Raw genomic sequence first — 16579 nt, 5'->3', positions numbered from 1 at the left:
CATATTAGCAATGACTTATCCGTGTGTCTCTGTCCTCCTTATTATGAATGTATGAATTGTTTTTTTTAATTCCACAGTGTGTGTGTGTGTGTGTGTGTGTGTGTGTGTGTGTGTGTGTGTAGTACGTTTAGCGCTTTCTAATGCTTACACTTTCTTATGTAGAAAATAACTGTAATGTGGCAGTCAGTATATTCTTACTGTGAACCAGAATCTTACCGGGAATCAAAAGTGAAAGAAGCAGCATTGCTGTCATCAAAGAAATCACCGTCTCTACTTCAGAGTCAGCCTAGGGACCAAAGCCAGCCTCTTAAATACATCTTCATTTACTCAGTTTGGAGTTGTGATGATATTAAATATAACTGACAGTTCCAGGGTTATTCAGGGGCACACAGATGGCATTTGCATAAATGCCATCCTTCTTGGAAGCCAATAAAGAAGAAAATCGGGAGGACTTTAGTGATAATTTAGTCTTGTAAGTATCACAAATAAATTTTTGAAATATTTTCTTTATTTGAATAAGTTAGATTTCATCCAGGGAAACCACTCAGTGATAAGTTTGGCATACCTTGTGCCCCCCCATTTGGGTATCTTAAGATAAATAATGCCATTCATGTTTTTAGAAATCAATTCATGACTTTGAATGTAGGAAGAGTAGTGAAAAAGAACGTTTATTGTATTTTAAAAAATGAGAATAAGAAAGTCATAAAAGAATGTGACTTATTCAGAAACATAAAAGTGTGTGATTTCTAAATCTTCCAGTGACGCTAAAGATGTGATTATTAGTAACTATTAGATTGGGTTTTATTTATTCACAAATTGAATAGCAAGCATGTAGCTAACAAAGTTTTTACAAATTGACTTGGTCTGTGGAATGCTCAAAGGTTTGGGCATTTTGAGGCACAAGAGTCAAAGGATCTTTTTATTGACAGAGCTCTTTCATAATTCCTCAGCATACTTTCTTCACTTTTATCTTCCTTTCTTTGTTCACTCTCTTTTTTTCCCCCCAACACTACCCACACTAAATACTACCCAGCTCCCCACATCTGCATTTGACACTTTTCCTTCCTTTCTTTACCAGTCTCCTTTGCCAGAGGGCATTTGCTAAACTCTTAGAGCTGCTCAGAAAACTCATTATACCAGGGGTCCCCAATCCCTGGGCCGCACAGCAGGAGGTGAGTGGCAGGCAATGGAGCGAAGCTTTGTCTGTATTTACAGCTGCTTCCCATCGCTCACATTACCACCTGAGCTCCACCTCCTGTCAGCATTATGGTGAATTGTATAATTATTTCATTATATATTACAATGTAATAATAGAAATAAAGTGCACAATAAATGTAATGTGCTTGAATCATCCTGAAACCATTCCCCCGACCCCGTCCATGGAAAAATTGTCTTCCACGAAACCGGTCCCTGGTGCCAAAAAGGTTGGGGACCACTGCATAATACCATCCCATTGACATTTGAACATGCCTTCAAAGGACTGCATAGTAATTCTCTTCTTTCCAAATTGGGCCCACTGGAAATGTTATTGGGAGAACATTAAAAATAGAGCAGGTGAAATATATAAATAACATGGATCTGGAGAAGTAGAAAGCATTAGAATGATACATGGTAGTTTCCCTTTCTGTTGTTGCCGTTTGTCTGTTTGATACTGAGTTTTAGATGTATTCTCCAAATAAGAAAAACATTATTTTCCTAACCATGTGTAGAGTTAATCTTTTTGACTAAGGAATTGAAACAGAAGGACATTCATTATCTTGCAGCTGACGGCTTCTTTCCTAAAACCTGAAGCCTCAGATCTTTTCATTAAAGTTGATATCCTTCTTCAGAAGGCAGCCATTTTATAAAATTTGTTTTACATTTTAAAAGTTTTACCAGTCAGTGATGAGGAATGAGGTTTGTCTTCTTGGTTTTAAGTAGTTTAGGGATCACAGCATTTAACTCAAATACTTCAGGTTTGTTTGTTTTCGGATATTACAGGATTGTACCAACCATTTAAATACTAAACCAGTAGTTAAAGTCATTCTCTTTAAAATAGTGACTATTTAACACACTTGCTTATTAAATGGCCTTTCTCTCAAGTAGATCACACTCAATTTAAGGAAATGATCTGCCTTTTTTTTTTAAGTGTTATGAAAAGAGTATTTCATGACTAAAACGTTTTGTCAGTTATAGTCTTATTTGAGAATTACTGAACATTTCTATGGTACTTTTTCTTTTACTAAATATTTCATCTCTCCTGTGATCATTTCTCTAAGAATTTTAAGAAGTCCAGTGTGTCTCTGGCAGAATGTTCCTCATCCTTTAGAAACTGCCTGAAAGGTCACCACAAAAAAAGAATGGGACTTATTCTAGTTTCAAATGACTGCCCCCCTACATCTAAGACAGGGATTTATTTACGTACAAAATAACGTGTTAGATTTTTCACAGCATATTTAATCTTTAAGGAATTCTTTATCAAATTATATGTGTAACAGCCACTGAAATACATTTAATTCTAGAATTAAGGGTGATTAGTAATATCTTAAAACTAGTTAATCAAGTCCTTAGCTTTCAAATTAACAAAGCATGATATTGGAGGTGTCTGAAATCTTGGGATCTTCCCAAGTGTTCTTTGCCCCATTCCTTAATAAAGTCAAATGGAAAATAGAGCTTAGGTTATTCTCAGCCAAAAAGGAGGTTATTTAAAAAGTTTCATTTTGGCCTCTGCTTGATTTTTTGGTTAATAATTAAATTATTTTAAAGTCAGAATATCTAGATGTTTCACTTCAAACAACTTCACACAAGCAGAGTTGGCTCTTACCTCAAATAAAATAGGGTAGGAGTTGGGATAGTAGAGATTTCCTGATATGCAAGGAGGAATAAGCAAGAAAAAGAAATTTTTTTTTTCCAATAGCAGATCCATCTCCTGTTACCCTGTCTTTTCCTTAAATTTTCTGTGATTTCAGGGACATATGTAGAAGGAGTTTTATTTTATTGCTCTCTAAACTATGAGTCCTTTTTGTCTTTTTTTTACCCCCCTGGACCTGAAGTCTGATTATGAAAAGAACCACATTCCATTAGAAGCAGTAGACTCTGGTAGCGAGATCTTTAGTGTTTGCTTGATTGGTATTTGATTTGGAGTTTGTTGGCAAGATTTTGTGCTTTGGGGGGTTGTTTTGTGTGTTTGTATTTTTAAGGCTAATATTTAAGTTTGTAGAGAACACTGTTAAATGAAATGGAGTGTCTAATTGTAATAATGAGTAGGAAACATCTGAAGATTTTTTTAAGTTATTTTTAACATGGTATATAAGATTTGGGCTTAGAGTTTATCATTTTCTGATATTTTCTCACTTAATAGATGAATTCTAGCCATTTTTTATAAAGATTTCTGTTAAGCAAATCCTGTTTTCACATTGGCTTCCTTTAAGGAGTTTTAGGTTCTGTTAGATACAGTGACTACTCATAAAAACTGTCGAAAATTGCTTTTAAGAAATGTATTAAAATACTTCTGAAAAAATAGCAACCATAAAACCATAAGCAAAGATAATAAGGATGTTTATGTATTTCTAGAGTCTCTGTTAACATAATAGCCTCCTATGATTATGCTCTAAATGTTTTACTCTCCAGGGTCTTAGTAATTTGACTTTTTTTCCTTCCAATCAGTGCCAATTTCCCCAGTTCTTTTAACTTTAAATATGAAGGGTAATAAATGTTTTACCCTTCCTTGATCTTTTGACTCAAAATACCTTGGTTAATTGTTGAAAGGAATCCTTAGATGGAAAGAGATAGTATCGCTGTCTGCAGTCCAATTAGTAGTTGTATTCAGAACAGGAAAGCAAATTATTAATTATTGAAAATCATTTAGGGGGTCTGTTAATTGTTAAGACCTTGGACTTTGGAGTCAGCACCTGGCTTTACATTCCAACTCTGCCATTTTCTGGCTGTGAGATTTCTGGCAAGTTACTTAAAATCCCAGCTTGCTCCTCTATAAATTAAAGAGAAGTAATAGTACCTGCTTCATAGAGTTATTATGAGGATCAGATGCAAATGTGTATAGTGTTGAGTGAGGCATCTGGTATACTATAATAGACACTCGAGTAGTTGCTAATATTATCAGCATACAATCTGAGGGTTCAGTCAGCCAGTCGTTAGCAATCCATTGTTTGTTGGAACATGCCAGTGTTCTCTGGTACACCAGTTGAAATCGAACAGCAATCAGAAAACATAGATTATTCCTCGATTAAACAGTGTATTCATATAAATGATTGCTTGGATCCTCATCAGAAGCTATGTTACAGAAAAATGATGTTAAGGCTCACTAAATTCTGATAGCTGTCAGTTATCAACCAACCCCCAGAAATTAACTGTGGTGTATTTAATAAGAGGAACCCTAGTTTGAAGTAGAAGCTGTGGACAAAATAGTAGGTGAAAAATAAGGCATGAAGCCCCCAAATTCAGTAAGCAAAAGAGTGCAGTACCTCAGAGGGTCTTTGTGGTTAAAAACATTTTTATGCTGAGAATAATGTTCATTGACATGTGCCTATAAGTAATTTTTTGGTAGTTTAAAAGGTGAAATGAACTACAAATGGGAGAGGTCTGAACTTCCTTTCCTTCGTTCAAATGTGTGATGTGGACAGATCATTTGACCTGTGAATTTTATCTTTTACAAAATGAGAATAATTCCTGCTTCTTCCTTCCTAATAGTGGCATTATAATAATGAAAATGAGTTGATAATTTAGGTGGGAAGTGTTCTACAAATCAGCCTTACTGTTTTACCGTCAGTTACTGAGAAGTTTTGTTCATTGGAACTGTTTCAGCTTGATTAGAATCATAGCATGTAAAACCCAACTGGGAAATTATCTACAGACTTAATATCCTATATAAGTTGTCGTCTTTCATGGTTACAGCCTTTTTTACTTTTAAATTAGTGATGTCGTTGCTAGATTTGTAACATATAGCTAGTCACCTTTCAGTGAGGTTTCCATGAGGCTTTTCTGTGTCTCTAGGTTATTTGAGATAACTTTTTTAAAATTAGCTCTTGTCCTCCCTCTACAGGAGAATTTGCAGCCTTCAAGTAGCCACACCATCATGACAGCATCTACTCTTATTTAAGTCTTGTGTTCGTACAATTTGTTAACATCAAAACACAGTTCTGTTCCTTAACTCTTTTTAAAGATAAAAATTTTCAATGCATAAGCTGGTGTGGAACAGAATGGAATTTCCCATCCAACAAAAGAGGGAAGAATGTTTTAGGAACTAGAATTCTCTGCTGCCAGTGTTTCTTCTTCAACACAAATACCACGTGCATACAAGTCTGCCCACTCCCAGGAAGAAAGAGGAGACCCTGAGTTCTGACCTTTTGATGGTCAGGCATGATGGAAAGAAACTGCTGCTACAGCTTGGGAGATTTGCTCTGGAAAGTCTGCCAGTCAACTTTGCCCTTCTAACCACCAGATCAATATGTGGCTGATCATCTGATGGGGCAGTTGCAATCACCAAGCCTCGTTCTCTTTCCTGTTCTGGGATTTTGTTGTGGAGCTCTTTCCCCTAGCCACCACTGGTTAATTTCTGAGGGATGGAACAAAAATGCAGCATGCCCTTCCTGTATGGTGCATGTTCAGTCCTTGATAAATTTTTACCAAAATGAAGCTATTTTATTTAAATGGAGGGTGAGAGAGGAGGAGGTAGGTTTTGGTGTAGAGGAAAAGGGAATGCTGCATCTTTTTCCTGACCTGCTGGGTCTCTGGCCTTTGTTTCCTCGCTCACTCAGGCTCTGCCTGGCGGGCAGACTGGAAGCTCTGGCGCACATTGCCTTCTTTTCCCATTGGGTCCAGCAATGAAGACGAGTGTTTGGGGATTTTTTTTCTCCACGATGTAGCAAGTTCTCAGGAAAATACAATTGATATCTTCCTCCTAAGCTCTTCCAGTCACCAATTACTTATGTGGCTACTTTGTCCAGGGCACAAAATGCCTGTATCTAATTAAAAGCCTACAGAACTGCTTGATAACAGTTTTGAATGTGAGACATTTATATAATTTAAATGTAAGGTACAAGTTTTAATTTCTGAATTTCTTCTATTATATTTTTATTAAAAACAAAATAATTTTCAGATTTAATTGAATTGGAATAAAATAATACTTCCCACTAGAATTATATATCCTGGAAAATTGTATTTTTGTTATATAAACAACTTTTAAAGAAAGATCAGTATCCTTTTCTCTACCTAAATATATGGGGAGTCTTAGCATAATGACAAATATTTATAATTTTTAAATTAATGGTACTTGCTGGATCCACACTAACATCTTTACTAATATCTCATTGTTTCTTCCAACTAACTCCTGCACTACATCCTACATTTTCTTTCTAGTCTTTGATCTAGCATATGCAACCTCAAATAAAAATGGTGGTGTCTCCATTCATTCTCCTCCTTCCTTTTTTCCCAAGCCTGGTCTTCAAAAGGTTGGTTAACTTTGGCAGCCGAGTCCCCCAGGCAGAGAATAGAGCAATTTTAGGTGTATTGGGACTGAGGGAGGATGTGAAAAGCCTGACATCAGTTGTTTTTATAGAAAGAACTGCTGTGGTATTAAGAACTTGTTCCTTATCTTTATAAATGGGGAATATAACCTAGTCATAACTTCCCTTGACCTTTACTGAAGTGTGGTATAAATCACAGTAGTAGCAAAGAAAGTGACTCTGGATGTATTAATGGCAAATACCCCCCTTATCATGAATCTGGACTCTTATCAAGATTTAGGAATGTAAATCAAACGTACCTAGCCCAACCAAGCTATGTAGTGAAGGACCTGAAAGAAATTAGACAGGACCTATAAAATAAATCAGGGAATTAGAAATTATTTAAAGTTTTCAAATTGTAAATTGCCCCGCTATTTTTCAGCCTATTAAAGCTTACTGTCATTAGATGATTTCTTGCTACGTTACCTATATTCAGAGGAAGGCCTGTTGAAAATTCCATGGACTTGTAAAAGATTGTCCCAGTAAAATGGGAAATAATCCTCAAGTTATTAACGAGTTTGAAAAGCAGTGTGTTCTTTAGTCTTTCGTGAGCAGAGCAGTATCTTACAAAATTGAGAAATTGCAAGAATGAAAATGATTTGTGCTGATTTGAAGAGCATCTTGTGTGCATAATGCTGCCTCTCTTTTAAAAGCATTGTTTATTTTTCTTTTTAAATATGTCCCCACAGATGCTTTTGAACATGCTTGTGTTACCTTTTCCTAGATTGGAGAGAGCTGGGCTTGAACAGTAGGCGTGTCCTGCCGGAGCTTCTAGTGCAGGACTCCCTCCCTGAGCACGGCAGGAGCCAGCACAGGAGCTAGTTATGGAGGGAGCTTAGCATTGGAGTTTTCAACACAAAATTCAAGGTGATTAAACACTGTTTTCTTCCCTTTCTTTTTAGAATACATTGCTATCTCATTTGAAAAATCTCATTTCTTAAATGAAGCTGTGCCCAGAAGCCAGGCTCAGGGTATTCTTGAGAGATTTGTATAGAGCCCTTAAAAAATAAAAATAAAATTTTAGCATTTCCCTTTTCTTCCTTTTCTCCATTAAATACTTTTTCTCTAGTTTACAAATGGCATGGAAAAGGAATTTCCCCTGAGTTTTACATGCTTTTTTTGATGCTTAGACTACAGATAGACTTGAGCTCCTAAGAAAATACAAGGGAAGAACTCCTTGTTTGTTGTGCAGTGCACTTTATGAGTAGTTTGTATCGATATTATGTGGCTGCTTTACTGACAGGCTTGTAAGGCTGCACTTATCTGTGTTTCCTGTAAGGCGGCTGCAGTGCCTTCTGTAGTGTATTTTATTTTGGATAAGGAGAGGTGACACCTTCTGAAAAATTCCAGAGTAACCATAAAAGATTGTTTTAAAGTATGTAGTATTCCTGATGGACTTTTTCATCATTAAACTAGTCTAGGGTCTAAACTTTTACCACTGAAATAATATTGACCAAAAAGTAATTTATAAAAGGGATTTTGTTAATAGAAAATCCACTGTAATCATTTGTACTTAAGTGCACTCTTAAAAGAAGATTCTGTCTCGCTGTCAAACTCTGGTTCCTTAACATCCAATCCCTGGTTGTGTTTGCGATCTGGTAGGACATGCTAAGGCAAGCTAGAAGATAAAATCCCATATACTTTAGTATACGTGTTATATTTATGTCAGTGTTGGAAAAGAAAGAGCAGTTACTTAGTAATAAAGATCCAAGACTTCAACACTGTCAACCTGAAACTTTGTAAATATTTCCTAGATTCTTGTTTGGTGCGGTCACAGCTCTTTATCACACAATGTTATCTTTTACTCATCAGGCAATTTTGGAACTGCTGCACACCCCTCCTCAGATCTCACCTGCCCCTCCCGTACATTCACCTCTCCAGCCTTGTGCACACCTCATTTAGCTTTACTTTGAAACACATTGCAGGGTTCAGGTGACCTCTTCTAAAACTACCTCCTCAGAATGAGGTAATGAATAGTTATTTATTTTAAAATATGAAAAGTCAGGAGCTCTAGAACATGAAGATGATTTAAGATTTTAACTTTTATGTGTACTTGTATTTGAGCCTTCTCATTTTGTCCTAAAGGGCATTATACATTTAAGCAGTAATACTGACAAATGTAGCTCAGAGTATCTGAATGTTGTTGAAAGTGATGCCAGAATCTCTTTAGGGGTACGTTTCAGAATTTTTAACCTTATATCGGTTGCATGAAATTAAATAGTTAATGGTAACACTTCACTAACAGTGATATAATTTTAATTTTTGGTAGGCTTAGCAAGACAGTACATCTTCATAATGAGTTAGCCGCAGCTTCATCACATGCACAGATGCTCCTGTAGAGAGACTGCCCAGTTAAGAGGGTAGAATGATGACCCATTTTGCAAGTTTCTCTTCTTTGTCCAAATTGGCATTCTTTGTGCTAGAAAATCAGCACTTTGAGAATAGCAATTTCAACCATTAGACTAGTAAAAAGCAAAACAAACAAAAAAACCATAGCCAGACATGGAAAGTTTACTGTGAGTATAAACAGCAAATAGCTTACAGGTCATACATTGAAATGGTGTAGGTAAGGCTCTAGAAAAATACCTTGACAATTTGCCAAATGATCTTCCTGTGCCTTCATGATGCAATAAAAAAGCTAAAATTTTAGCAGAAATCAGTGATTTGTGAAGAGAGCAGCCACCCTGGTCTAACTCAGCTGTGTTAATATTTTTTAGCGTGCAATTTAGACTGCAAAGATAAATGCACTAAAGAGTTTATAGCCAAAATCATGTTTAAAAAAATGAGAAAACACACAGGTAAATTTTCAGTGAACAAAATTATTTTTTTAAAGCACATAATCCCTAGTATAGTCAGATATATTTATCACATAGAGCAAATAGGTTGAAATCATAATTCAGTGACATTTCTAGAGAAACTTTTTCTACTCCCATAGGTTCTTCAAAGCATGGAACTTTTATATAACAGGAATGTTTGACAGACATTTTAAGAAATTGCTGTAGTTTAGGGTTGAAGTTACTATATGCTGGGCAGCAGTCATATGTATTAACTAGTGAGAAGGATGAAATTAACATATAGGACAGAATTTGATTTTCTCAGTTCCCATAGTACTGCTGCCAACCTAGACACTGACCAGAGTTTGAAATATAAACTTGCCTCTCAGGATTTGTTTGCAAATTAAGTGGGACTGTCTTGCTAATGCTCTGGGGGCCAGGTGGAATCTCCAAGGGCTCCTCTATGAGGGGACATAAGGCTGGCGGGTGTGAACTGGACACACTCCATGGTGTGCTTCTAGTATCTTGATTCCTTGCCACCCCCAAGAAAGGCTTCAGCAAGTTCTCTAGACGTTTCACTAAGGAGTATTACTAATGCCCATAGGTTGTTGAGCACCCGAGGGGTGCAGTAGCATCTCTGCCTGATTGTATATTGGCCCCCAGAGGAGAGTGAAGTGGCCAGTGTACTCATATTCCATGTTGCTAGCTCTGGTAAATTGAAAATACTGGTAAGATTTTTGTTTTATTAGTACACTAGAGAGTAAGCTTTGTTTTGTTGTTTGAAGATAATCAATTTTCACTTCTGTTTGGGAAAACATTTAAATTGAATTTCAGTCCTAAATTTTGCCAGTTGTGGCAATTAACAGTTTCTATCAGGTGTTTTTAATGTAGAAGAGGACAGAAACTAAGTCCTAAAATCTTAAATTAAGGTAACAGTGGTTTATTTTAGAACGCTTAGGGGTGGTTAGTCTCTACCTCAAAAAATTGATTGAGTGTATCATTTATTTCAGTATCCACAATTTCAGCTGTTGTTCTTGTAATACTTTTTTTTAACATTTTGACCCCCTTTACCCAACTGTTAACTTAGTCTTATTACTAAATCAGTTTCATTAAAATGTTTAATTTTATTTAGCAGTTTTGACTAATTACAATGATATAACCAGTTGTGCATGAGGACACAGCCAGTGAGTGTATCTGGGTTTTTTTGTGATGCTTTTTTTTCTTAAGAATTCTGTAGGTTGAAGTACTCTTTGAAAACAAAGAACTAAAATATGTTTATTCATGTTAGCATAAAAAAAAAAGATTTGTGCAAACCATCTGCTTCTCCTGGCAGGCTGAGCACATTGTCCAGCACCCGCGAGTGGCTGGTTCTCATCACAGAATCTATGTAGGGAATTGGGCATGAAATTCACTGAAGAGGTGGAGCAGAGGAAGTGTTCTGTTTACAGGAGTGGAGATAGGGCTTATGAGTAAGTTGCTTAGTAAGTTGGTTTTGTTTTGAGAATTATTGTGTTACATTTGTGTGTTAAGCTTTTTTTAACCCACTTGTGTTTTGGTGGAGTATGTGTTACATAAGAGGAAACGTCAGACTAGCATAAGCAACAAAGCTCACAGTCTAGGCACAGGTGTAGACAAAATGGACCAAAATGGGAGGGGGGAGGGTATGGGAGTAAGTCTAGGGGTAGGGAAGAATTGATGTGAGGGTGGGAAATAAACTATAATTACCTGAAATAAAATGTTAAGAGTGCAATAAGTGTGCTTTTTATTCTAAGCTGTGAACGGGTTTTTTAAAAAATCATTCCTTCCTAATACATTTGCCTGTGTTCTGTAGCTGATTAAAACCAGCTATGTAAACATATAATGCCTTTTTATTCATGTTAATTACCAACATAAATGGCTAACCTTTATGTCTTATTTATCTTCATGTTATGTTAGTTTACATCCAGGGTGTGTATGTGTGTGTATGCTGTAAATTTTCCCTCCTTCGTTTGAAAACGCCTTTGTTGGGTCCTGTGTGTTTCCTTTGGCCATGCCACAGGTTATAGTCTCGCCTTGGCCTTCATATCGCCTGATTTGAAGGACTCTATCACAGTGACATAGCTCATTCATTTGTTGTGCACTCTGACCCTTTCCTCACTCAGCAGTTGCTGTTTCTTCTAAAATATGAGTGTACAACTATGAGGAGATTGAAATTAACTGTTTAACATATGTCCCTTTGAATTCTATTTAGTAGTTATGATTGCTCTTTGGTTTGGACCAAGAAAAAGGAAATCCGCGCCCCACCCCCACCCCCCGCCTTTCACTTATTTCTCGGTTTGAGGACAATTCTTCTGTAAGAGAGGGGAAAGGGAAATCCTTCATGTTTTAACTGCAGTGAGTTAATGGCCCCTGGTTTACTCCAAACCTTATGGCGATTCACATTCACATTCCTCTCCTCTCTTGCTGCCAGAGGTTTGGGTTTAGTTCACTTCAGTTCCGCTCAAGCATTGAAAAGGTTCTCATGGAGTCTGGGGTGTGCCCAGTGAAAAGATGGGGACTTTTTCATTGTCCATAGACCTCTCTATACCTGCTTTGCGAAAATTACAAAGGAGTAACTATTTTTAAAGCTTATTTTTCAATTCATAAAAAAAGACATTTATTTTCAGTCAAACGGATGATGTTTCCCTCTTGTCCCTTAATCCTCAGTGTTTGCTTGAATTTTTTTTTTTTCAATTCTTCCCCATCCCCGCTTCTTGATACTTTGGGTTCTCTTTCCTGCTCAGGTCCTTTCACTTGTATTTTGGAGTTTTTCTCATGTAAATTTGTACAATGGAAAATATTGTTCAGTTTGGATAGAAAGCATGGAGAATTAAAAAAAAGATAGCTGAAATTCAGATTGAAGAAATTTATTTCTGTGTAAAGTTATTTAAAAACTCTGTACTATATAAAAGGCAAAAAAGTTCTATGTACTTGATGTGAATATGCGAATACTGCTATAATAAAGATTGACTGCATGGAGAAGTCTTTATCAAGATCATTTTTCTAGCACTGTCACATTCAATAATGGAAGTAGGGCTTTTGACGGTCAGTTCTATCAGGCAGTGGAGGAACTAAGAAGTGTACATTGTTTCCAGTTACCGCTTGGTGGGCAGAGGTATTTATGAGAAATATTTTAAAAGTAAATTGTCAAGATGAATACCTAGTACATTGCACCGGCTACACTTTTGTAGTAGAGTTTTTTATCTGGTGTTGGTGATTATTCTCAAGCATTTTATGATGCTGTGATCTGACTGTTCCCCTCCAGTGGCTCAAATGAAGTGTGTGCTGTAATAGAGTCGTTTAAGTAGTAGTCTGTAGAAGTTCCATTTTCTGAACTTTGGTATCTTTCAAACTTTTTTGACACAACTTCCAGTAATACATTTTCTATAGGAACACAGACAGTACACACAAATACATATATTTGAAACTATGCACTCCTGTTTTACACTTCTTTTTTTTTTTTTTTAATGCTGGCTACCTTCCCCCATGAGTTGATTTTATGCATTTGATTTCATAAAGCTTGAAAGACACCTAGAATATCATCAAGGCTATGTCATATTACCAGGCAGTTTCCAGAGGAGAGGTAAACAATTTTAAGACTTTACCTGGAAACCCTATGTCTGAGAAAAATATAAACAGAAAAGTCTTCAAGATGGTACATATTTGAGGAATCTGGTTTCTGGTCTTCATGCCTCTCCAGCAAATCATAAAATGCTGTTGAGACAAGTATTTTCTCTGAACTGCAGTTTTCTCACCTGAAAAATGTAATTCTGTAATAATTACAGAAACTCATTTTTAAATAACCTTCATACATGATTACAGTAGGGTAATTGTGGATTCATTTCTTAATGCATTATTCTATAAGTTTTCCTTAAAATTTAGTCCAGAATTATGAAACTTTTAATTATTGTGATAAAATTCTATTATAAAGAACCCTGCCATACTAGCTCTTCTGAAATTTTATCAGGGGCTGTAGTAATTGGGCCTACTGTCTGGGCTGTGTAGTTCTCCTAGATTCGTAAAATGTTAGAGCCAAAAGAGTTCTTAAAGATTACATGGTTTAGGGACTTCCCTGGCAGTCCAGTGGTTAGGACTTTGCACTTCCACTGCAGGGGGCCCAGGTTCAATCCCTGGTTGGGGAACTAAGATCCCACAAGCTGCGAGGCACGGCCAAAAAAAAGTTTATATGGTTCAGCCTTAAAGATTTCATGGTCCCCTCATCAGCTACTGAATATGAATCCCCCCAGGGATGACTTCCCTAGGCTTACGTAGCCAGGACTCAGTCATGACTTTTGTTTCCAAGATCACTACTATGCATTTTATATATACTGTATGTATAAAATTTTGTTGTGGTTGTGATGATGGTTATAGTGAAATTGAGTGACATTGAGTTTGTAGCTAGAAATGGATATTGTGCCAGGTGTATTCCACTTGCTCCTTCTGTCTTCTCCAGGCAAGCAAGCCCACTGCTCATGCAGGTGATAAAAGGTAAAGGCCCAGTTGCTCAGGCAGGTCAGTACCAGCTCAGGCAGCTCCTGTTTCCTCCACTGTACACTGATGTCCTGCTGAAGCTCCTGATGAGATTGGTGGCAAAAGGTACCCGGGTCAGCCTCTTCTACAGAATAGTTCTAGAAGCAAGTGGAACCAAGATGACTTCTGTACCTTCCCAGAACATGCACAACAGGTGTTCCTTACACAGTACCTCCCTGGTCTCATAACTTTATTAGGTAATCAATTGTGGTACTTACACTCAAGTTTCCATAGGAAACTTAGTAAACTTACAAATTTGTGTGTTAAAATTTGACACTTAATATTCTGTTGCCATCAATAATTCTTTCACTGCCTACCTTTCCATTTATGAAGGTACATCTGTCCATCTACCAGGCTACACACTAAAACTGACTTAGAATGTACTTTTAGCAACTCAATAGGAAGGAAGAAAAGGTCATCCTAAATGTCTGTCTTGCTTTAGGCAGAGGAGAAGGGTGGTACTGCATCTGCTGAAATAATGTTTACAGTTTATCTCCATATGGAGGCTTTTCTATAAAAATCAAACCAGGATTCAAGGGTCACTATAAACTTAGCTTAGACCCAATGGTCTAGAAATAATACTTGCTTCCATTCCTTCATGCCAGATGTAGTTCTGAGGGCTTTATGTGCTAACTCATTTAATCTATTTAATCCATTTTACAAATGAGGATATTGAGGCACAGTTCAAATAAGTAGTCTGCCCAAACTCACAGCAAGTAAATAAATGGCAGAACTATGAGTCAGACCAAGCAAGTTTGGCTCCAGAGCCTGAGTTCCTCAAGCACTGTGCCAGTTTTTCAAACTGCAGGTTGAAACCCATTAGTGGGTAGTAAAATCAGTCTCAACCATTTTTTAAAATGTAGAATAGAATATAAAAGAAAATGTAACATAAGTTTTCATAAAACTTTTGTATTATTTATGTACGTATGTGTACATACACCCACACACTAGGTCACAATGTAAAATTATTTCTTACAGTAGGTAGGTCATGATCAAAAAGCTTTACACCATCTACCTCACTCAGACCTACAGCCAGACAACCAGGATTTGAACCTCAGTTCTCTTAACTTGTAGCTTGGGCAAGTTACCTATCTACAGCTCAACTTACTCATCTATAAAATGGAAAGAATATGAGGAGGGTGGAGGCCTATTCCTTGGGCTGGGACAATTTCTGCATCAGTGCAAACTGATTTCACAGCCCAGGTATGGAAAAGAGGATCCAGCATGTGGAGGCCACACTGGCCAACTTTAGAAGACTGCTAGTTTTAAAGTTATCTTTTAATTCAAGTCAAGCAACTCTGATTGATTTCTAAGGAAAAAAGCTAATGGGATTATCCTACTTGAGTTCACTGTTGCAGATTGTATTCCTTCCCGAAACAACTTTCATCCATCGGGGCGGGGGTGGCAGCGGGTGGCAGGGGGTGGCGGCAGTGGAGAACAACAAATAAATGAAACCTAAAAAGTACACAGAGATCTAACGGTCTTTTAAAGACCATAAATATTTATCAGGTGAGACAGCACACTCCTACACAGGTGAGTAAACACAAAACCAAGGAGAGCCTCAGACACCCTGTGCAACAGGCTCAGGACTGCTGGAGCTGGCAGCGGGGAGGGTGAAACTGTTCCACTTAGCTTTTGTTGCCATTATGTCCACTCTAACACCTAGGGAGAACCAAAGGGGGGATGTGAAAAACCTAAGAACTAGGAACTCGAATTGGACCACCCCCTGCCTAGAGCCTGTCAGAAGCTTTCTCACTGCATTTAACATAAAATCTAAACCTGCAACCATGACCTATTATCTCATCTAGTCCCACCCTCTCCTCCCCTGCTGGAACCCCACTGGACTTTCTGTCCCTTAAACATGGTGACCTTGGTCCCTCCCTAGACCTTGGTTCTCGCTATTCCTTGTCCCTGAGGCACTCTTCCTTCAGACCCCGCACAACTGGTTCCTGCTACTTGTTCAGGTTTCAGCTCAGATGTCTTCCCCGCCCACCAAAAAGATCAGCATCAACCATCTCCGGCACCCAATGTTATTTCCTTCACAGCAATTAGTAAATCTCACTTATCTACTTGTCTGCCCTTCCTAAAATCTACGTTCTCATCTGTCTTGTTTAGCATGGTATTCCCAACACCTAGGTGGTCAAAAACCTAAATTAAAAATATGAATAGTTATGCTTCTGGGCAAGTCATTAAGCCACTCTACTGCATTTTTTTTTTTGCGGTACACGGGCCTCTCACTGTTGTGGCCTCTCCCGTTGCGGAGCACAGGCTCCGGATGCGCAGGCTCAGTGGCCATGGCTCACGGGCCCAGCCGCTCCGTGGCATGTGGGATCTTCCCGGACCGGGGCACGAACCCGTGTCCCCTGCATCGGCAGGCGGACTCTCAACCACTGCGCCACCAGGGAAGCCCCTCTACTGCGTATTTTTATCTGTAGATAGAAGAAAATTCTATCCTACCTCCTCTCAGAATTGTGATGCTACAGAAGGCTGAAAAATACTTTTGAAACAAATTTTTGAAAAACTACATGATCCTATTTCACCCTTATCTCACATTCCTCTGGTCCCTAAGAATTCCTAGTTAGACGTGTGTCTTAAGAGTTCCACAAATGGTGACTCAACACAATGCCCAGCCCACAAGAGATACATAAACACAACAGATGGACCACACCGACTTCTAACCTCTGTATACTTGGGCAAGAATACACTAGCAGTAGAGAAATGGCAAGAGTTTCACATAAACTGTCAGTGTACATACGA

General features: G+C 37.7%; 1 protein-coding gene across 11 annotated transcripts in view; it reads left to right on the top strand.

The window, feature by feature from the left end:
* BRAF (B-Raf proto-oncogene, serine/threonine kinase) overlaps positions 1-16056 on the top strand; it is a 161370-nt gene extending 145314 nt beyond the window's left edge. For 3 of the 11 annotated variants that reach the window (XR_012334120.1, XM_073810000.1, XM_019945518.3), the window contains one exon: positions 7225-12274. Coding sequence is in view for 6 of the 11 variants with exons in the window: in XM_073810000.1 (XP_073666101.1) it covers positions 7225-7322 (98 nt within the window). In the remaining 5 variants the exon portion in view is untranslated. Of the gene's footprint in view, positions 1-162; positions 4970-5038; positions 12275-13745 lie in introns of those variants that run through there. The other 8 variants (XR_012334119.1, XR_004528197.2, XR_012334121.1 and 5 more) reach the window with 5 other exon arrangements.
* Positions 16057-16579: the final 523 nt, after the last annotated feature.

The sequence above is a fragment of the Tursiops truncatus genome, chromosome 9 (genome assembly GCF_011762595.2).
Source record: "Tursiops truncatus isolate mTurTru1 chromosome 9, mTurTru1.mat.Y, whole genome shotgun sequence".
NCBI classification, from domain to species: domain Eukaryota; kingdom Metazoa; phylum Chordata; class Mammalia; order Artiodactyla; family Delphinidae; genus Tursiops; species Tursiops truncatus.
The sequence above is the reverse complement of the archived record's forward strand: the minus strand, read 5'-3'. Positions and strand labels throughout refer to the sequence as shown.